The 22,577-nt window shown below is 37.7% G+C and overlaps 1 protein-coding gene across 1 annotated transcript in view; it reads right to left on the bottom strand.

Moving 5' to 3' along the window:
* Positions 1 to 3,020: 3,020 nt before the first annotated feature.
* The window catches only part of nlk2 (nemo-like kinase, type 2), a 37,362-nt gene continuing 17,805 nt past the window's right edge, over positions 3,021 to 22,577 (bottom strand). The window contains exons 4-11 of the mRNA XM_041940151.1: positions 20,340 to 20,446; positions 16,609 to 16,694; positions 15,342 to 15,551; positions 14,065 to 14,166; positions 11,959 to 12,045; positions 11,032 to 11,230; positions 9,947 to 10,040; positions 3,021 to 7,175 (exon numbers count right to left, since the gene is read on the bottom strand). Coding sequence (XP_041796085.1) covers positions 7,121 to 7,175; positions 9,947 to 10,040; positions 11,032 to 11,230; positions 11,959 to 12,045; positions 14,065 to 14,166; positions 15,342 to 15,551; positions 16,609 to 16,694; positions 20,340 to 20,446 — 940 coding nt within the window. The 3' untranslated portion in view covers positions 3,021 to 7,120. The remainder of the gene's footprint in view (positions 7,176 to 9,946; positions 10,041 to 11,031; positions 11,231 to 11,958; positions 12,046 to 14,064; positions 14,167 to 15,341; positions 15,552 to 16,608; positions 16,695 to 20,339; positions 20,447 to 22,577) is intronic.

Raw genomic sequence — 22,577 nt, 5'->3', positions numbered from 1 at the left:
ACAAATGTTTATTTCACTCCTGCAATGCTTTTTAACTATTTTGCATGGTCCTCAATAGAGGAACACACAGTCATTGTGACTGAATTCCCATTTTGGTGTTTTTCAGATGTCAGAGAGAACAAGTGAAGCTTTCTTGTGATGGACAAATGAAAAGAGCATGAATGACCAAAGGCATCAACAGAATGAGGAAGACAAGGAGATCAGATTTGAAGAAACAAATGACTAAATAGCAGACTGAGGTGAAATGCTTAGAGATTAAGTTGTGTTGCCCATTGTTGTTTTTTTTTTTTTTTTTTTAAATCAGTCACTAAAATCACCACTGTGTAACTTCATTCAGAGACGTGTTTTGTTACTGGCCACTCTTCCAATTGTACATTCTGATTCAGTCTTCTATGGTATGTATATATTAGGCAATATGCTATGTATGTAACTATAATGGGTCTGGTAGTTCATCATTCATTCATTTATGGATTTTCTTTTCAGTGGACACGATCTGTGGTGTCTATCATTTATTTGTGTAAATGTAAATTGTTCAGACATACCCATGTGGAGTGCAAAAATGGGTTTGTGTTTGTGTGTGTATATACATACATCTGTCATAATGGAAAATATGGTATTAAGTCTGCCTGTTGTGTCCTGGAGTAGATGCAAAATTATGAATCAAACCTCTTCACTAGAAGTATCAACAACAAGGTTTGGTATTCTTTAAATATCACATTTAATGTTTTCACCATTATTTTCCAGATGGAACCTTTTGGGTAGACCTCACACTTTCCAAAATGACAAATGCCAACTGGATACTTAGTCCTTAACTTTGATTAACAGTGCTTGAATGAAGAGTTTAATAGATACATCTGTGTACTGTATTACGGCAAGTTTTATTCAAATTACAATGCATCTGATTAAAACATCAAATATACAAACATTGTTTAGGACAGCAAATTATGTGAATCCAAATAGTTCAGTAGTTACTGAGTTGTGGTTAGTCTCTCATAAATTTGTCAGTTATTACTCTACAATTTTCCAAAATGAGCATCATTTGATTCAAGTACTTCATTCCAACACAAAATAAAACATATAGGAAATTACTATATCTACACAGAGTTCAAACAGACATTGGGGAGGGAGAGTGATGCTCGTACCACTGCTAGCTGTTCATTCCTGAGAAAATTCCCATTCAGTTTCCAATAGACACCCACAGCATGTCTCTTTTCTATTATCTCCTTTCATCAGAATAGTCCCTTTTGAATGGGTAAGTAGAAATAACACACTTTTTCCACCAACATGGAACAGATCCTGGCTCATGCACCCAATTTTGAACCATCTGAAGCATTTTGACCAGAAATAAAATGGTTGAGAACCAGAAAACTTGGTTCCCAGCTGGAACCAAAACATAGCAGGCTTTCTTTGACCTGAAGTGCAAACAACATCCACAGGGAAGTCATATTCTATAGAAAGAGGAAAGAGAGAAGAGCATTAAGTCTTCTACATCTTCTGATCAGTAATAGTTGGTCCATGCTTGTTTTTTGGATAAAAACATATCTGTAATAACAGAACACAAGCTCTCACGTAATCAATGCAATCGACCATCTTACTACTACTGTTCACTTTTGTTGTGCATTGTGCAATGCCCTCTATGAAAACACATCTTTGATTACTAACAAAGGTTAGTAACTACAAAAATTCCTCGAATTGTGAATGGTACTGGTTCAAGAACCAGAGCTAATTTGGTGAAAGAGAGAGGGCTAACTAAGAGTGCTACTGTGCAGTTATTTTTCGTAATGGGTTGGAGTGGATTATCCCACGTAAAACGATGGTCAACTGAGACTCATCCGGGAAAATCAATAGCAAAGTCTGGCAACTGGAGTTACTTGCAGGTAATTTCGTACTTTTGGGCAATATTACAGTGGTTGAGAGAGCTCAATGCACTGAAACCTAAGAAAACACAAGTTTAAAGGAAAATACCTTTAACATTTTGACAACATATGCATCAACTGGAAAACAGAAAACATAATGAAAGAAAAAGACATTCAGCAATTTGACCATCTACAGGTGGCATAAAGAAACAAATACAAATGAAGAAACATTTTAAGATCGTACACAACAACATAACTAAGTTACAACATCATAACTTTTGCAGGGGACACTAAAAACAGATTAACATAATGTTAATTAGTGAAAGGCATCTGCTACCATTTTTCTCTGAGCAGGACTGAATCTGAAAGCTAGTATTTCAGCCAGCAAACATTTTCAATTTGGTCTCAATGCAATCATAATTTGTTGTTGTATAGCAACACTAGGAAATATATGGAGCTAAACCAGTGAGTTTGAATTTTTGCCTTGTATGTGAAATCTGGTATTGAAAATAAAACCTAAACTGAAAAAGGAAACACTGGCTAATCATGTCATGACCTTACAACACACCACATATAAAATAATAAACAATATGGAGGACACGGGAGCAAAGGCTGTTTTTCTGCAGTAATGTGAATAAGGCTTTGCACTAGGTCTATAGCTAATATGTCCAATAGTTTCAGGTAATGAAAATTAAACATTGTAACTTGAAAAGCTGATGTATTTGTTGGTTTTGAATGTCACATGGAAATTTCTGTTGTGTTGTGTTGTGTTAGTGTTGCTGCAGTGTTTCTGTTTTCAAATGTGTTTCTTTGATTGCTTGTGTTTGCGTTTTTTTTTTCTAAATGCTGTTATGTGTTGTATAAATACATTTGTTTCTTCATTTACTTGTGTATTGTATCTTGTATCTTTTGCTTGGTTTCTTAAGGTTGTATTGTGTTGAGCTCTCTGAGTCACCACACAATATGCTCCTTAAAACTTTCTGTTTGCACTGTCTTTATTACTGCAATAAGCAGAAGAAGCCCCAGCATGCAGTTATCTGACAATAACCACCCTGCGGGCAATCAGAACTGAACAAACAAACCTTAACAAATGCATCGTATACACTACTGGGGCTGAACTTGATAGCCAGTTCCATATCAGTTTTGGTTAGGAAATATCAGGAACCACTAACCACTTAATCTCTCCTTGCTGTTTTTTTTTTACTGGCAAACAATTTCATAAATCAATGTTTTTAAGCAAAAACAATTGATGACAGATCTAGATTTAATTCTATAACTTTAGTTACTTATTGAAAGGTAAATCTAAACTCAATTCATTAAGGGACAGGGAAGGATTCAGATTCAATAAGTGGATACACTACTGTGATCTGATTAAATGCCACTGAAGCCCAACCATATCTACTACAGCCTGAAAAAAAAAACAAATGAAACACTGGTTTACTTCTCGATAGCCTGAAAAGAAGTCAAAAGAAGATAATGTGTCATGTGAAACTTTAAAAATTAACTCTGTATCAAATTGAGTCCTTGATACTGAGCTTTGAACACAGCCACTGTGGTGTAAGTAGTGACTCTGCCTCCCCATAACATCCGATCCTATCAAAGAGTGAAAAATGACTAACAGTCAGGGAACCCTTGGCTATTGGTAGGACTTTGTAATACAAACATCTGATGATTCAAAATTTCAGGTGAATGCTTTGCACATGGATAGTGCAAAGAAATGTCTGCAGGGGGTGGAGGGAGTTGTAGTATACTTAATAATTTCAGTATAAAAGCTTGAATAGACATTCAAGTATTTTCAATTCTACCCCCACATGAAATCAGAAACACATGGGGGTAAACAAAGCCAAGTTATTGAGCTCAAGAGGTAGAGACCAACATGGTGAATCCTTTATATACATAGTCACACAGTGCTGCTGTGATTAAATAATTAACGACAATAACAAAGAAAGGCTTCTCCTTAGATATATCTACAACTCTGCTGTACACACAAGATACACTTATGACTGTGAATCATTATAGGATTTGTTGTCCTCTACAGATTCTAGTCCCAGGGTAAAAATCAAGAAAATATATACATTTGTATGCAAGTTTTAAAAATAAAATAAACTTCACAGCCTTAGAAATGCACAGGCTAATACAATTTCTATACAGTGGTATTGTTTTTAGGTTGTGTGTAGATTTACCTCTCTATTTAACATATATACATAATCATACTTTGAGGTGTGAGAAAATGCATGCCATAGGACACAAGGACAGGAATAGAAAAACAATTCTAAAAATATATTAAATAATTTACTTCAAAGCTCTTTCCCCTGGAGACAGTGTACATGTATGAGGAGGAGCAGGGCACACTTTAGCAGTGGGTTACAATTTAGAAAAGCCATACTGATGAGACCATGCCATCATTTATACATCATTCACATGCTACTTGTTTCTGTCCTATGGTGAGCTGCTTAAATGCAATCCTTGACGAAAAGTCAGTCAATAGTATCTGGTGATGTATTCAAGTTGACAGAACAAAGAATGAACACTCTTACATAATGATATTGCTGGTTTAACTGCTTCTTTACCATGGTACATTTTCCATTAATTTTGACATTTTATTCATAACACAATGGCTGTTCCTCATTAGTCCTTATAGTCTAAAGAATAAGCACAGCAGACCCCTTGTTTTTACAAAGGCAGTCTCCAAGGGAAGACTGGATCTGGCCTGCATTATGCTACCACAGCCACATTATTTCTCTAAGGTTCTATAGTATTTCTAAGGATTTCTTCATACTCTCGGTCTGATTCTCATAGTGCTGGCCATCATCCCTATCACTTATGAGTACAGCTTTACAACCAATAGAACAAACAAAATGAGTGCACAGACAATCACTTCAAAATAACTATTTCTCCTATGTTAAAATAACATATCTACTAGCAACAGAGAATCTAGTCCACCTCAGGGTGGAGAACGCACAGCAGGTCAAAGCAGGAAGTAGCTCTGCAAGACTGAATGAGTAATCTCCAAACAGACAGTTTGGGAAATATACTGAATAATTTCCTGTGTGTTAAGTCCAACTAAGTGGTTTGGGTACCATAGCTGGACTTGTCAAAGCATGCCTGATGCCTCATGAGGTTGCCCTATGAATGCTGCTGTAAGGCTGTGTCACAGTCGAGAACCAGAAAGGAACTAACTAAATTAACTGCCCAACTAAAGGCAGAGACACAGGAGTTATGTGGTAAGTAAATGCCTCTTATGACCACTGGCCAGCATGACATCCTTCAATCAATCTGTTAAGTGAAATCTCTCATGAACAACAGGAACAATGGCCCATGCAAAGAAAATAAGACCTAGATTGTGAAAAACTGATTTTTTCTTAACTAACAATACACTCTCATTTCAGTGCAGTTTCAATTGTATTGTGTTCCAAGATTTTTTTCACATTCACAAAAAAAACAAAAACTATTCAGGTGGGTTGACAGGACTGTTCACCCATGCACCAGTACTGAAATGAATATTACCGTAGAGGAGCTCTGGCTGGTCAAACAAGGGGGTAGAGTAGCACTGGAGAATTTCCTGTTCTGCTCCTTATCCCTTTATCAGTACAGAAAATGATTGTATGCTTTCACAAGTCAGATGAGTTGTGTCATCTCGATTGGGAGCAGGTCATAGTATAAAGATAGCTTTTAGTCTGATCCCTTTTTTTAAACTTATTTCCTATTCACATAAAGGTTCAGTTGTTCTTCTTGTAACATGCAATTGAGCATTTAAACCTTCACCTTCAGATGGATGATCTCAACAACAAAACATTATTCATCTACAAACCAAAGCAGATTCCATTTAAATTCAGCACGGCAGTATGCCAATCACTGCACTCAGTTTCATTATTCCAAACAGAAATAACGGTGTTACTGGCCTTTTTGAAAAAAGTTTACATATTGGGACAGGTTCAACTTGATTAAAAATATTGTGGAGCCTCATGTATAAACGTTTGCATACAGTCATCACTGAAATCATTCATAAAACAGCAAATACATCCATTTACTTGTCCTACTACATGTGCAATATTCCTTTATGCGAAACACATATTTAAAACATTTGTAGATTTCTGTTTACTCTTGCCTTCTTTGACAGAAATATATGAAAAGTCTAAGGCTCCAATTCAGTTTAATTCAATGAATTAATTCAATTCACCTCCATTATATTTAGCCATGAAAATACACAAAAGTGTTTTGGGCATATAAGTAAATAACTGGAGTTTTGCCCACTATTAATTGATAAAATGTGTATTCTGCATTAAGGATACCATTATGAATGATGACGAACTATGGAATTGCAAGATGAAATGGCAGGTAAAATATTAAGTGAGTATGTGCTTTTTGCATGTCAATGTGCTGACACCAATACAAATACAACAAGTCAAAAGTAAGTATGCACATTATACATGAAATGAATATACTGTTCATCATTCAATCATTGTTGCTTCTGGGAGGGGAGGAGATACTTGGAAGAGGACTGAACTCTGACAATGTGACCTGAAGTGTCTGACCATCCGGACACATGACTAAGCGTAATGTAGAACATGACCAGATAGATAACATATGCAAATCCCAAGCCTTGCAAATTTGCACACAATACCCATGTTTATGCATCATTCATACATGAGGCACCTGATCTTTGGCAAATAAATTGTTACATAAGTAAAAACGATGGCCAAATCTACAGGGGAACATAGGGGGATACAGGGAAACATGCCCGTTATAACTTATTTTTAATGAGTTAAAATATCAATGTGCTTGAGAGCATGTTCTTATAAAATCAGTCAACCAACACAAATACAATCAATTGTCTGAATAAGAGATAATAATGCAGATTGATTGACTGATTGTACAGGAAACTGATGTGATTACAGAATTTTTAAAATAGAAATCTATTTTTAAATTTGTACTAATGTACATAGTAAAACAAAATGTACTTCATTATGATGCACTAACTATCAAACCTTATCTTCCTGAAAGTGACCAGATGGGTTTGTTTAAAACATTCTGATTTGGTCTATAGAGGATTTATCTCCTTCATTTGCAAATCAAACCCCCATACACTCCCATAAAGAAATTATCAGTGGATCTCTCTTCATTTAATATTTCAGCATACGCACAGCAGACCTGTGAGTCCTGCTCTCCAGTGAAATGCTACGTAGATGATAGTGGATGTTCAGACATATTCTTGTTCCTGGTTTAGCAGCTTGTCAGTTGGGAAAGATGACACACAACAGCAGCTATTCCCACACCAGCGGAGATGGAGGCATTTCAGAGGGCTGAGCCACTGTGGAACTGTTCAAAAGGAGGCCAACAAGTGGGTGATGTTAATATTGCCTATTAAGCTGTACATCAGCTAAAGACATTGGTTACTTGGTTAAAGGTGCAGTAATTAGTTATGTTGTGTTATACAGTGCATTCAGAAATTATTCAGACCCCCTTCACTTTTTTCACTTTTGTTATGTTGCAGCCTAATGCTACAATCGTTTAAATGTTTTTTTCATATTAATCTACACTCAGTATGCTATAATGACAAAGTGAAAATGGGAATTTAGATTTTTTTGCAAATTCATTAAAAAGAAAACACTGAAATATATAATATAAGACATAAGTATTCAACAACACTTCAAATTCTGCTCAGGTGCCTTCCATTCCTCTTGATCAGGCAAGTTAAATTGATTGGGCATGACCTGGAAAGGCACACACCTTTTTAAAAGACCTCACGGGTGACAATGCATATCAGAGCAAAAGCCAAGCCATGGGGTCAAAGAAACTGCCTCCAGAGCTCAGAGACAGGATTGTTGCAAGGTACAGCTGTGAGGAAGGCTATAAAAAATTTCTGCTGCACCGACGGTTCCCAAGAGCAGAGTGGCCTCCATAATTCAACCTGACTGAGCCTGAGAAGATCTGCAAAGAAGAATGGCAGAAGATCCCCCAATCCAGTAGCGCAAAGCTTGTTGCGTCGTACCCAAGGTGGCTCGAAGCTGTAATAGCTGCCAAAGGTGCTTCAACAAAGTACTGAGTAAAGGGTCTGAAAACTTATGTCAATGTGATATTTCAATTTTTCCTTTTTAATAAATTTGCAAAAATGTCTAAAATTCTATTTTCACTTTGTCATTATGGCATACTGAGCATATATTAATGTGAAAAAAAGAATTTAAATGATTGTAGCATTAGGCTGCAACATAACAAAAGTGAAAAAAAGTGAAGGGGGTCTGAAAACTTTCTGAATGCACTGTATATACATGTATACATGGTTATACTGCACATACTGTACTGTACATCAGTCAATAATAAATGTATGTGTATATACATACATATATATACATACACACACCATTTTTCAGCTAATTGTATGTCGATAATAGACTTCTATGTTTATTTTTACCTCTTCGTTCAGTTTTGCTGTCCTTGTTTTTAACTGCCTGTCTTTGATTCTCAGAATGGTGCTAAAAAACTAGTGTCCAAGACTTTTTTAAAAGAGCTCTCTACAGTTTTGCGAAAAACTCATTAGTCATCTTACCCATACACAGGTAACACTATTATCAACGTAATATATGTGGGGTAAGGGTATGTAGCTTGTTTAACCTAGCTTAGCACAAGGACTGGAAGCAGAGAAACTGCTAGCCTAGCTCCATAAAAAGTAGCACTGTACTGAATAGTTTGAAGCTTTGAAGCTTCATTCATAATGTTGACATTGGAATTCTGAATCAACATTAGAATGTGTATCCTGCAAGGTGTGGTGTGGGAAGACTGGGCGGAGTGGAGGAACAGATGCTGGCAGACAGCTCCTGAGAGCTGGGTAGTTCTGGAAGAGAGAGCTGGGGGCAGCCGGGAGCTGAGGAATAAACAACTGGAGCGCGAGTGCGAGTTGCGAAGGTGCTGACTGGTACTGTAATTTTCTCTTCCTTTACTGCTTACTGAAGGGGAAACGTCCAGACACACTACAGTGGCGGTATACCAGTTTTGTCACCATCACCGGCGTCGCATTCTGTCACGACATGGATTTTGCAATACCTGCATTACTGTGATAGATGTTTCAGCATATTAAAATAGTTATAGTTACATCCAATAACTATTTTCCCCACTATAACGCAATATGTTGTTAGCTGCAAGAACCAACACAAAAAGTCTTTGTCTACTCCCGCCATCTGGGGAAGTTGAGACCCAGTTGAATAACTTGATAGAAATGTGCCCACAGCTACAACTGGAAAACTCTATACGTGTGTTCTAATCATTCTACTTTAAACTGCTTTGAGGGCCAATACATATCAGGATTTGCTTCCGAACTAAAGCTCAAGGATAGATCAATACAACTTCAAACTTAGAACCTGTATGTTTGCCATTTTTATGTTGCTTTACAAGTGTTGCTGCCATATGTAAATGTACTTCATAGACGTGCCCTGTGATACACTGATTGTTGTACTTATATAATATGCTTTGGCTTTTCTGCCAAATAAATGCTGTTGAGATGCCAAATTCTACCCCTTGTCTATGTATGAGAATAAATCACATTACATTTACTAATTAACTCACATTATGAGGCAGGCTACTCCTTCCAAAACACATATAGGTCTATACCTCATTTTCATTCCTATTTGGAGCCAATAAATGCATCCAGTTTTTTAGTTTTTCGTCTCTCTTAAGATATGTTCCCTTACATTGCTAATAGAGTGAGAAGAGGTAGAATCATTTTTTTAGTTGAGTATTGCTTTTATTTGTTTACTGTGACATAATACCATCACTGTAGAAAACAAAAAAACACTGATATAAATTTTACATCATACTGCGCATCCCCAAAACATCCTCTGTGAGTGCTGTTACCCACTAGCTTATGCTGGGGTGAACAAAACTTGCAAGTAACATGAGAAAAAACTAAAATTTCTTTTAGGTGATGAGGTCATAAAATATGACAGCAGACATTTAAAGCTTCATTAGAAAACTTCAGTTGGAGCTTTGAATGTAAAAAATGACATCCGATACAGCCCTGATATAAAGGCAAAGTCCTCCTATAACTACTGTCTACTACTAACTAATGTAATGCTGCATATTAAAGAACCTCCTACCTTATAAAGCTTTTGAAAGCAGCTGATTGAGGGTTAATACAGAGTGGCACTCGACTCCCCTTTTGCTGTTCCAAGATGAACTGATGGATGATCTCTGTGAGGGAAAAACACAGACAAGCACAGATCGTTTAAGACACAAATTCTTACTTATGACTTACTTATTGTAACCTAAAACAGGCAGAGACATAGACATGGAGACGGTATTTATATGAATGGTAATGCATTTACAGTTAATTGACAGTTCAAATTCAAGCTTGATGAACACAAACTACATATTTCGTCCACTTTTTGCCTTTTACACAAATCCGACATTGTGTTCATTAGTAATTGCCAAATTGCTTCATTTTCTTTGCAATAATATTTTTTCGTTATAGACAAGCCTATATTTGCTGTTTGATAAGTACTGTACACTGCATGTGTTTGGAGCAGGATGGTTGAAAAGCAGGCACAAAAGCCACAGTCAATCTGGCCCTGAATGTCAACCTAACTCTTGACTTTTTAACAAGACAACTCCACTGAGCATCATTAAGTGCATGAGACAGTGGCCACAACTTGGAGGTCTCATCAAGGCTCCTGCCAGATCGCAACAGGTTGACTCAATAGATAAAACATGAGTGTTACGAATTACGAGCCATCACTAGTATATGTCAGGCGCCAACACATTTGATATGCTCTACTAAGTGTTTTTATTTTCATCTCCAAGACTTTTATTTCCAAAATAAACTTACTACACTGGCTACATTTTTGATTTGAAAATTCTGCCTATTCAGACACAATGAAATGGTAGGTGCTAGTATCTGCTAGTGCTAAAGTAATACTCTGCTCTGTTTTCTCTTTATTTCATTAAACATTCACAAAGAGTGATATTGCATTTCAAAAAATATTTTACAGCTCCACTCTGGCAGGTTGTGTTGTTAAGTGGATCAACCAGACTGCCAATAGTAACAAGCCTAATTTTGTTATTACTGAAAGAATCATGAGGGTCAGCAATTGCTCTTTTGAAAATGTGTTTGCCAGTTTCAAAATGTCCATTAATAAGGTAAACATAAAGACTAAAAGCAGCTCAGCTCAGCAGATAAACTTACCTTTGACCTGCCTCACAGAACTCAGGTTCTTCTCAAAGCCATCATCAAACTTCGGATTAGTGACAGGCTCAAAGTCACTGGTGTAAACACGGCCAGAAGATGTGGTGTAGCAGCATTTGCACATGCATGTATGGTAGCGTAGTCGACCCTCGTCAAGGTAAGGGTGGGCAAGGGCATCCTTTGCTGAAATCCTCTTTGACTGGAGAAAACAAAAAAGTTGTATGTGATTAACAAGACTATTAACTCCATTTTACATTCAGCTTAGCATCAGAATACATGTAAAAAAAAAAAACTGCTAAGGGATAGGATAAAAAGCCTAGCCTCCTGGAGGTGTAGTGGGACTAAGTAGGCGAAACACTGTTGAAGGGAGGTTTCCACCTGATGACCCCCAGAGACGTGTTAGGAATCACTGCTCTTTGGCAGGTATAGAGGCAGATTAGGGCTCCAAGGTTCTTCACTGAGAATGAATCCTCTTTTTGAGCACAAGTGTCTTGTGTTTAAATTAACTAATTGAGGTGGGGAGTGGGGTGCAACCTTATCATTCATTCGTTTTAACTCCCTCCCTACATACCTCTAGATTCAACCTCATTACAGTTTCAGTTATTGCAGACCACATTCTGTAATTTCACCATAGTTAAAATGCCATCTGGAACAATGAGTTAAATTGCTGAGGAGCACAGTCAGTATTTCATTCCCTGCCACCCCTTGTTACGTTATTCCGAAATGGCCTTAAATGTGCCATTGCCAACAGAGCTTGAACAGTCTCCTCTGTTTTACTTTGCTTGGTTCAAACAAACAATTGTCGAGGCAGACACGTTGTGTTGTATTATACAGTACATATCCGTAATTATATTTGAGTGACTCACTGAATGGGATTCATTCATGATCAAAACATAATGCAAAACTATGTATAACAGAATGACTCACTGGATCAAACACCAGCATCCTGCAGAGGAGGTGGACAGCTTCATGGGTTGCTTGGCTTGACAGTGTGTACAGAACAGGAAGGGATGGCTGCAGACAAAACCAACATTGTAACATGTCAATGTTACAAATTTACATATGTAAATGTTTTTGAGTAACCAATAGATTTTTTTCATTTATCACAGTTAAGGACAAAATCAAATCAAAGTCAAGGACTTCTGAAAAGATGCTTTGCTCAGTCAGTCCCAAAACTGTACAGTTAGGGGTGGAAGCTGCTCTTGCATGTCTTACTGTAATTCTAGAGTAACCTTTATTGACATTTACAATCAAACTATCACACCCAGATCTACAAACACATCAAAAATACTGCACAATGCCCTACACCAAAGTATTGCATAGATGCCCTACAAAGATATTGTACAGATGCCCGACATTGAGACACTGCACGGATGCCCGACACCACTATATTGCTCATTCCCCTGAACAAGAGCCGGAGCCCCCCTCCCACTAACACACACAGACCTCATGTCTTACTGTTTAGTGGTTTGATTGATAATGGAATTAAATTTATACCTATTCAACAAACAGAATGGTAACTTGTCCCTTGTCACCATAAGCACTAGCTCACACTCCTTGTGAAAGATGTGGTTTGGGGTTTCAGAAAAGAGGCATGAGTGCCAGTGTGATGGTGGTTGCCTTTAAATAGTATTCTTTTGCATAGGAAGGTTCCTAACTGAGTGAAATGACCCTAAAGTATTTAAGTGACAGCTACGGTAACTGCTTTGAATTCTTTAAATGCTAAGGAAATTTTCCATTGCCTTGCTATTGCTATTTCTATTGCTGCTGCCTGTAACACCCAGTTTCCCCAGCTGGGGATTAATGAAGTTTATCTTATCTTATCTTTAGAAAAGGAAAGGAGATAAGGCCATTCTACAAATCCTTATGGCAGCAACATTTGCAGTTCCACACCATTCGGCTGTTCAAACAATCAACATGTCATATTACACATACACAACCCGTATCAGCCATAAAAACTGAGTTGCGCCGTGATTCTTAAGCTATTATACCCATAGGCTTATAATTAGATCCGAATCGTATTAGAGACTGACATTTTTTCAGGTCTCCTGTGGGTCACGTGATTCCAGTGGGCTCTCACGGATATTTTTTATTTCAATTTTTATTTCAAACACTTTAGTTTGAACTTAATGCTATCATTTTGTCAGTCATCATCGAACCACGGCATAGTTAAAAAAGGTTCATCATTGATTTAATGCGCCAACCTGCAAGCATGCTAAGTGACACAAGTCAAACACAACCAGGATGTTCCATGACTAACAGATGCATGCTGGGTTAGGCTACATGCTAAAATGCTCACGGTGGATCGTCCAGCAGGGACTTCTACATTTGCAAAATTGCTGATAAAATTCTTTCAGACACTGTGTCACAGCTGTGACTGCAGAGCCTCATTAAGCTCAAAATATTTGAAAACTCTGAGGAGCCCAGTGGGACAGAGAGGGTGAGAGGACCGGTTATAGTGGGACATTGATATGAACTGAAAATGGTCAAGCAAAAAAGCTGAACCATGACCAGATTGCTAAGGATGGAGGAGGAGTTCTCAAGCCCAGGGCCAGATCTGTTTGACAGGGCCGCAGCTGCAGTAGTGGAGGTGTTCTGAGTGCTATTCATTGGGGTGTGGCTGAGACTGCCACTTGAGGTGGGGCCTGGTGCCTGGGGTGGGGAAAGGGCTGGAACTGGAGTTAGAGCCAGATGCAAAAGGTTGTGCAAATGGTTGTGTTGCCACTGCACATACTACCGCCACAGGCTGTAATTTTCATTTCCACAAGATGGCAACATGTGGGCAGGTATGGAAATATTTGCAGCTTTCCAGGTTTCAAGGTATTTTCCAGCTGCTTCTGTTATCACCACAGTAAGATTTATGAGGTCATCCTATGCAATGTGGTCTTCACTGATGGCAAAACTACTTGTGGATTGTGAACCAAGCAGAAGTCAGCACCATCTAGCAAACAGTTCCAATACTATTAGCAAAACAGAAAACCCCAGAATTATTTTATATTTTCAGAAAGACAGGTGGGAAAACAGATTGCTTGCCTGTTTGTGAGGTCCTCTGAGAATGTGTGCACGAGCACCTTCACACGCCGTTCTCATGGCCTCCATAGAAGGAGTCCCCAACAGGTCAGTGATTAAATCCAGCTACACAAAAGAACAGAGGCATTTATTTAATCTATTACAGAGCAGTAACAAAGAGCAAACCAATAATACAGTATGTCACTAAAGAGAGACAATGCAAAGTACAACAAACTTCAGTAAGGCTTCACTTAAATATATCCAATATAGCTGCATCCTAATGGGAATGGGGTTTTTTTTATCCAGTTATTCTTTAGTGACACTGACAAGTGCCATTATCATGAACACTATACAGTACCTCAAACTCATTCCACTGCCTCTGTTTCTATTCTTACTTTTTAATTTGCAGTGTGATTTCCCTTTATACAATTTATGTATTCAGTGGTTTCTCATAACATCTGTGACATAGCAATACAGTTGCACCTTTCTGTATAGTGTATTTATTTATTGCTTGCAATTTCTAAGATCCTAAGGGCACGATTTGCTTTCACCGATGTGTTGCACCCTCATTTGTGTATATTTTCATTAAATTCTACTTAATTCTGAAATAGAAGCAATTATTTAAATAATGGCAAAGAAGAAGAAGACATATGGCAAATGCAGGCCAGTCACTAACAAAGGCTGGCTAGAAACACTGAATAAGGTGGAATTACCTCTACTCTAATGGCTTTCGTGTTAAGTTCAATATGATGCCCGTTTCCACAACTCTAATTCCATCGTGTCATACTCACCACTTCACTGACACACACTACTTTGTCTTGTTCAAGCAAATATTGTTTTAATTCACCAATTCATTTTAATTCAGTGACTTTTTAACTTTTAATGTCGAAATCTGTGAAGGAAGAGTTGAGCTTCACTGAAGATAGTTTTGAAAAAAAGAAACTGCAAAATGGAAGTAGCTGGAAACAATTTGTGAATAATAAGGATTGTGGAAACGCACAATGTCCTGAATCTATCAAGATGGGTTTTATAGAGAAAGTGGTGCGACTGCATCAACACTGAATGAAAATAGGACCAGATCAGAAAACAGGAAAGATTCTTATTAGATTATCATGAGATATAAAACTGGATAAACTGGATAAAGTAAAAGGCCCTGAACATTTTGGTCATTATTTTGGTATGCATGTATATTTTTACTTACTGTGTACGTATATATGTTACATTTATACGATATACATATTCAACTCGCACTGACTGAAGCTCTGTCTTCACTCATCTCATCCCAAAAGGGTAAGAGTTACCTGCTGAATAGGACTTTGGGCTTGGAAGAGAATGCGTCGCCCCAGCAGCTCAGCAAAGATGCAGCCTACAGACCAGATATCGATGGAGTTGGAGTAGTGACGGCTCCCCATGAGGATCTCTGGAGCTCGGTAGTACTGCGTCACCACTTCCTGAGTCATGTGCCGTGCCTCGTCTGACTCCTCCACCCGGGCCAGGCCAAAATCACAAATCTGAAAGAGTCATTCAGATGTTAGTACAACTGTTGTGTAAAACTAGTAACTACTCCATAACTGTACTGCTCAAATGCAAACAACCACTGTGTGTATTACTTATAGGGGTACAGCAGGTGTTATGCATTATGCAGCAGACTTTGTATGAATTCTTCACAGTGACTGTGACCTTTGACCACCAAATTGTAATCTGTTCATCCTTGAGTCCAATTGGACAATGAAAGAAAATTCCCTCCAGGCATTTGTGATATATCACATTTACAAGGATGAGAAGGACATGAGGTTACACTGAACTTGACCAAAACCAAAATCTAACCAGTTCATTCTTGGATCCAGGTGGATGTTTGTGTAAAATTGAAAAAATTCCCTCAAGGCGTTCCTGAGATATCACATTCCTGAGAATGGGATCGACGGATGGATTGATGGACAGATGGACAAACAACCCAAAAACATAATGCCTCTGGCCACAGCTTCCATTAGCATAAAAATATAATATTTGGTTTACTCTTTTGTGTCAACAATATTGCATGTTGATATTGTCACAGTAAGTATTGAAAGACATCGGTGCTGTCTCATCCTCGCCTCATCTTGGTCATGGAAAAGAAGTTGTGAACATTTTTAGTCATCATGAACAAAATTAGCACGAGTTGATGAAAAAGGCCGGAGCTTGTAATGCTGTTGCATTGTGTTTATGGTAGCCTACATAACAAAGAACAAGACCTCACAGCCTCAAGATAAGATTAATTGGGAGCTTCTATTATCAGAATTAGAATCAGAATCAGATTCGGTTTTATTGGGCAAGGATGTGTGTACATACACAAGAAATTTGACTCAGTGTAACATTGCACTCAGTGTGCTTACATAGGAAAAAGAAAAAGGACAGACAAAAGACAAAAAAAACAAAGGACTGCTAAGTAGTGCAAAAACATAAAATAAATAATATTTACAAAGAATGATAAGGCGATGTTGTCCTCAGGTGGGATGGAAATTTTGACTTTCCCTCTGACATATTCAGTTGACATGAAAAAAGGATAGCCACATAGCCTGTTCAACGCACCTTGAGCACACAATTGCTGTTGACCAGGAGGTTCCCAGGCTTGATGTCTCGGTGTAAAATGCCAGCAGAATGAAGGTATTTGAGTCCTGGTGGTGTTAATGGTAGAGGAGAAAGGGACAACAGGATAGAATATTACATCAGAATATGGATCAGGATAGGATATGATAGGAAACAAAACAGATTTATATAGGAGTCTGGAGAATTTATATTTGTTGCTAGTTATTTTATATGCTGACACTGTTTCAGCATCGGGTCATGATGCATGATTAGTTGCTTAACACAAATCGTAAAAAAATACTTACACCATGAATTCCAAATAAAAGCAAGTATTCTAACAATTGAAAACTGTGGAAACTCACATTTCAGTCTCTATTTTCATTCACCTATTATTTACTGACACATCCACTTTGTTTGATCATTATAAAGCTACTATCAATGAAAGTCATCACTTCCTGCACAGATATTTCACATCAAAATTCAGCAGCGACTCAAAAAAGCATTGACTTCATGCTGGTCACTATTTGGTGAAACATGAACATTAATTGAAATTAAGTTGAACAGGAGTTCAGAGGAAAGCAGCCAGATAAGTGCTTAATTGAAAGTCTATATATTCAAATCTACAGCATATTGCACCTATGGAAGCTCATTTATGCCAATGTGATGAAAAAATCCTGTAATCTTTATAATAAACTTTCTCAAAATAATCACTTAGTATCTCAGAATAATGATTAATTAAAACCTGGATCATTACTTTTTCAGTTTACATCCTCTGATCGACTATCCTTCATGTTAATGGTAAGGCCTCTGTGCTTTGCGTCTTGATTTACAGACCTCCAAAACAGTTCCTTCATAAGCAAATGCTCTCTGAACCGTTAAATTGCACTATTGTCAACCATGACAGAGTTTTAATACATGGTGACTTTCACTGTTGTCTGTCTCAACCTCTTGCCAAAAGATTCTTACTCCTTACTGAATCTTTTAATCTTGTTCTCTTCAACGCATGTCAAAAACCATACTATGGGTCGACAACCTTTACCACTCAAAAAGCCATTTGGAGCAGTTTCCCACAGTAAAGAAAACACTGGGAGCCACAAAACCGCCTTTGACATTTAAAATGAAATAACACTGCATATAACGTTTTTTTTTTTGGCCTTTATGCTATGTATAAACAAACGATAATGTGCTGCATTTATGAAATCAATCAACGACTGCAGAGAAAACAGAATGACATTTCTGCGTGCAACAAAAACATTTTGAACCCAGAATTAAAGACATTGGGTTGAAGGTTACTTTCAAGTAAAATACTCAGTGTCTATTTGAGTCCTTCTTGTATTTATGAATCATTATGACTTATCACTTATAAAGCAAACCAAAAATGCCATCCAATCTCTGCGTGCCATCAGCCTTTTACTGGCGCGTGCAGTCAGCTGTCAACCTGAACAATAAAAGGACTATTTCACTGAACAATTTAAAAATATGAATATATGCTAAATAACAGGCAATTAAAATATAAATCAAACGTGGTTAATGTGATTTCTGCTCCTGAACCTCAGCGCACAGCATCTGCACATCAGCGCTATGCGCCGTCACCTGCATCTTTACGCAGGATAAGCTGTCATCTGTGAGCGCGCACGGTGTTTGTTTCAAAACGAACGAACTAAAATCAAATATATTTTAATTAAATGCTCATTAATTGTTTTCAGGGTCTGCATCAGAGGGATGAAAGAGGCGCATGCGGCTCCGGAGCCGCGGGTTGCCGACCCCTGTTCTAGACTCAACTGCCCTTTTCATAAGAAGACCTTGCAAACCAAAAACCTTTCCATGACTCAATGACCAGACAAGATCTATTAGTCAGGACTGCAAAAAACTGTCTGTTAAGGATCCAAGAGCAAAATACTGATTATTGAGAATAGCTGCTCTAAACCAAGAATCTTCTTCAGCACAATAACCTCTGTTATAAATCCCCCCTCCTTGGCCTAGCCTGGACCCCTCACCGATCAGCTGATAAGATTTTTTTTAGACAAAGTTAGAGGTATCAGAGTATCTCCCTCTGATAAGGAATAGCCTTATCACTTGTCAGTTGTCTCTCCACACAAGAGTACACCATCATTTAATATTTTTCTGCCTATTTCCCTGCTCCTATTTGATAAAGTCATTTCTAGCATGTCCACTACCAGTTGCCTTGACAATGTTCCAACTAAGTTGCTGAAAGAAGTTTTTAGGGAAACCTCTGTTCTTACTGGGACTGTCCCACCTTGGCTCAAACATGCTGTGGTCCAACCCCTTCTAGAAAAAATGTTAAACCTATTTCAAAGCTGCCAGTTCCAAGTAAGGTACTGGAGAAAGCAGTCCTTAAACAGGTTTTTGGGAACACCATCAAGGCTCAGTCCTTGGCCCCCTCCTATTTTCCATCAAGATAAGGTAAATCTTAATCAATCCCACTCTCCATCCCAATCCAATGACCATGCTGGATTTACAATCCTTGCTAAAGGATGCATGGCTAATAATACCTTTCCACAATTAAATGAAAACAAAACAGACATAATACTGTTCCACCATTACTCCAGAGTATCTCAACACAACCAGTTATTCAATCACATCAGACCCTATGCAAAAAAATCTGTAGTACTGACAGTTCACTGAAATTTGATAAGCAAGTTGACATAGCTGTGAAATCTAGCTTCTTTCACCTCAGAATTATGGCCAGGATCAGGAATTTCTTATCAGAGACAACCTGGTCATTAAAAAAAGACTACTTTTTTATAAAAAAAAAAAAATACTACTATGCCACACTATGCCTGTCCGAGCGTCGTTGTGCTGGCTCCCCCTTTGGTATGTAATTCCTAACAAGATTCATTAGTTTGTGGTTGTTGCCCTACATGTTCTCTCCCCCAGCTTTATTACCCAATTTCTATCCCCATACAGTATAGCGAGGGGCCCTGAAATCTACAGATCTGAAGACCACCCCATGATCACGTCAAGAACATTTTGAAGAGAGGGCCGTCACAGCACCAAGACTCTGGAATAGTCACCCTGAAAATATTAGAACAGCAGAGTGTCTCAAGATGTCTTGAGACCCATTTGTACTCTCTTGCCTACACCTTTAATGATACTTGACATGATGTTGACTTGACATGTATTATGCATGTATTTTAAGTACTCAAATTTTTTTGCTGTGGTAATCTTTGTGCTGAGTTGTGTTTGTTGTAAAGCACTTTGGCACTAACTCAGTTCATTTTTGAAGCACTCTATGGATAAATTTGATCTTAGCCTAGTATCTCAAAATAATGAGAAATGCAAAATAACAAGAAACAGAATAATGAGTTAGCACTGCAGAATAATGGCAAACTCAAAATAATGACATTTTGATAATTTCTCATTATTGAATTACAGCCATTATTTTGAAATACTGTCATTATTCTGAGAAAAAAATCATTTTAATGCCTTATAGGATCTTATTTTACATCACATTGGTGGAAATGAACTTCGACATGCAGTGTGGCAGTACAATGAACACACTGCTTGTGTAAATTCAGTTTTACAGTTTTACATTATGCGTCACTGTAACTTCTCTGGGAGCACTGAAACACTCTGCAAAACACTGACATTGATGTAACTTTACTTTCACCCTTCACTTCCTGTAAACACGTATCTGCACATTTCATCCCTTTTTCTGTTTAAGTGAGAACATTTTATGGACATACAATAACAATAACAAGAAGAGAACCTACCTCGTAAAATCTGATAAAGAAAGACTTTAGCATGGTCTGAGCTCAGAGGCTGTGGTGATACGATAATCTTATGGAGGTCACTTTGCATCAGTTCTGTCACCACATAGCTGATCAATAGAAAAATTAAGGGAAAAACTAAATATTTCCAAGAGCTAACAACAAATCTCACTGAGAACACTGTCTACATACCTCCTACATTTAGACAAGGGTACACACAGTGAATCCTAAAATCACCACTAGGCAAGTGCTTTAAAAAATTAGAGCAACAATGATTGGTTAAACTAGTTCCTACAAGCAGATATCTGGTTGAAAGTGAAAGCAAAGCACTTTTTTGGGCCTTTTGGGCCTGTTCATACTTGGCAGATGTGTTATACTGGCTCACATCACATATAGCACATAGAACAAACTTTTAGCCTTTTTAGCAGATATTCCATTCCTCTCACGCTCATGCATATTCTTCTTCTTCTTTCATTGGCAGGTGTGTCTGAGTGAATGACTTCTTATCACTGGATGTTCTACATACTGCCACCTGTTTTACCAGAGTGGAATGTAGCAAACACATAAAACAAGACTGGCAGGTATGCCTCCTATCAACTTTACAGCCAACTTTTGTTTGTTTGTTTAGAAAGGTTAGAAATACAGGAGACTTACAGGAAATATTTAAATGGGGAGGACAGTGGGAAAGAAGGTAAAATACAAGAGAATGATAAGAAAAACGGGATGGTTGTCAGGTATGGTCGATGGGTAAATATAACTCCAATATAAACAGAAAAACAATGTGTGCAAGCAGAGACATTGTCAACCAGTGTCTTCCATCTGTTTTATTCTATTCAAAAGTGGCAATCGGTGTTGCCATTGGTCAGTGTATTCTGGCTCATTTCATGTCATATTCTGACTGGTTGGTTTGTAGGTATGGGTCATAGCAGCTATCCCCTTGTGAGAATTTGGCCTTAAATTACATCCTTAAAGAAGCCAGCCAGAAGCTTTATTTGTTTTTTATAGCACAATTTTATATTACACTTCTGCATCCTGGCAGTTTTACCTTGATGTTTTAAAAACAGTTTGTTTTTTTTTCATCAGATGTTTAGAGCTCAAGTTTTGAGTATTTGTGAGTTGGCCATCAGCCGGATGTGGCCTATTGGACTGCCTTAACTGCTGCTAGATTAACAAGGTTTGTTTTTCACCTGGTGGTTCAGATAGCTGATAACAAATGAACACTGTTGTACAAAAAGACAAATATAATACATTCTTGCAATATCAAGCAAAAACATGCAAAGTTGAAGTAAAATGGTCACATGTATGTACTGTAAGTTCATTCATACAGTAACCAAAACAATAGAAAATACTACTCTCGCTACTTTGTCAAAGCTAAAACTCAGTGAGTAACACAAACAAGATGCCCACACAAGTTTAAAGCAGACCTCTGCAGACTCCTCTATTGTCCTTATGGTCTAGTGGTCTAAATGAACATCACTAATTCAAATCCCGCTTGGCACTAAGGTGAATGCATCTCCTGTTTCTAACCCATCTGCTGAAAACTTCATTCCATATCCTGTGCTGCTTTGAAAAACCCAATCTCTGTGACAAATATTTACGGCACAATACAACTTTGCATGTTGGTTCTTCAAATCACAGTAACTTATAAAATTACTATACTAATCATTTTGTAAAACACTGATATAATTGCTGCTATCCATGAGCTAATATGAAAAATAGATTACTTATTTAATGAAGAAAGTGAGCAAGCCTGATGGCTGAAAAAGACTGGAAAATTAGAATAGGGTTGTTTAACAGGAGTGCATATAAAATGGATCTAAGTAGGAAAAGAAGGATTTAGTGCAAGAAATAATTATGGCGAGTGTGCGCCCTGCAATTAGCTGTGCAGCTGACTTCATGTGCTTTAACCAAAGGCATATCATTAATGTATAAATGGAGTAGCTTACATTCAGGAGGACAATGTCTTTTCCAGAAAGGTGGAAATTACTTAATGTAGCTTTTTACATTTCCTAATTTTACAAGAGCAACAAGAGGTATAACAAAATTACACATCCCACTGTACAAATGTACAGTAGCAGTAATCACAGTCACCCTGTGTACTCTAGCAGCAGCTGCCTGAATTGAACTCACTTTAACCACTGGTCCTGTCACCTTCGTAATTTATTCTCTACACAAATAGGTGTCAGAGCAAACATGAAAACAGGGCCATCATTAAGCAGGCTGATGACTCGGTCGTCATCA

The sequence above is a fragment of the Chelmon rostratus genome, chromosome 7 (genome assembly GCF_017976325.1).
Source record: "Chelmon rostratus isolate fCheRos1 chromosome 7, fCheRos1.pri, whole genome shotgun sequence".
NCBI classification, from domain to species: domain Eukaryota; kingdom Metazoa; phylum Chordata; class Actinopteri; order Chaetodontiformes; family Chaetodontidae; genus Chelmon; species Chelmon rostratus.
The sequence above is the reverse complement of the archived record's forward strand: the minus strand, read 5'-3'. Positions and strand labels throughout refer to the sequence as shown.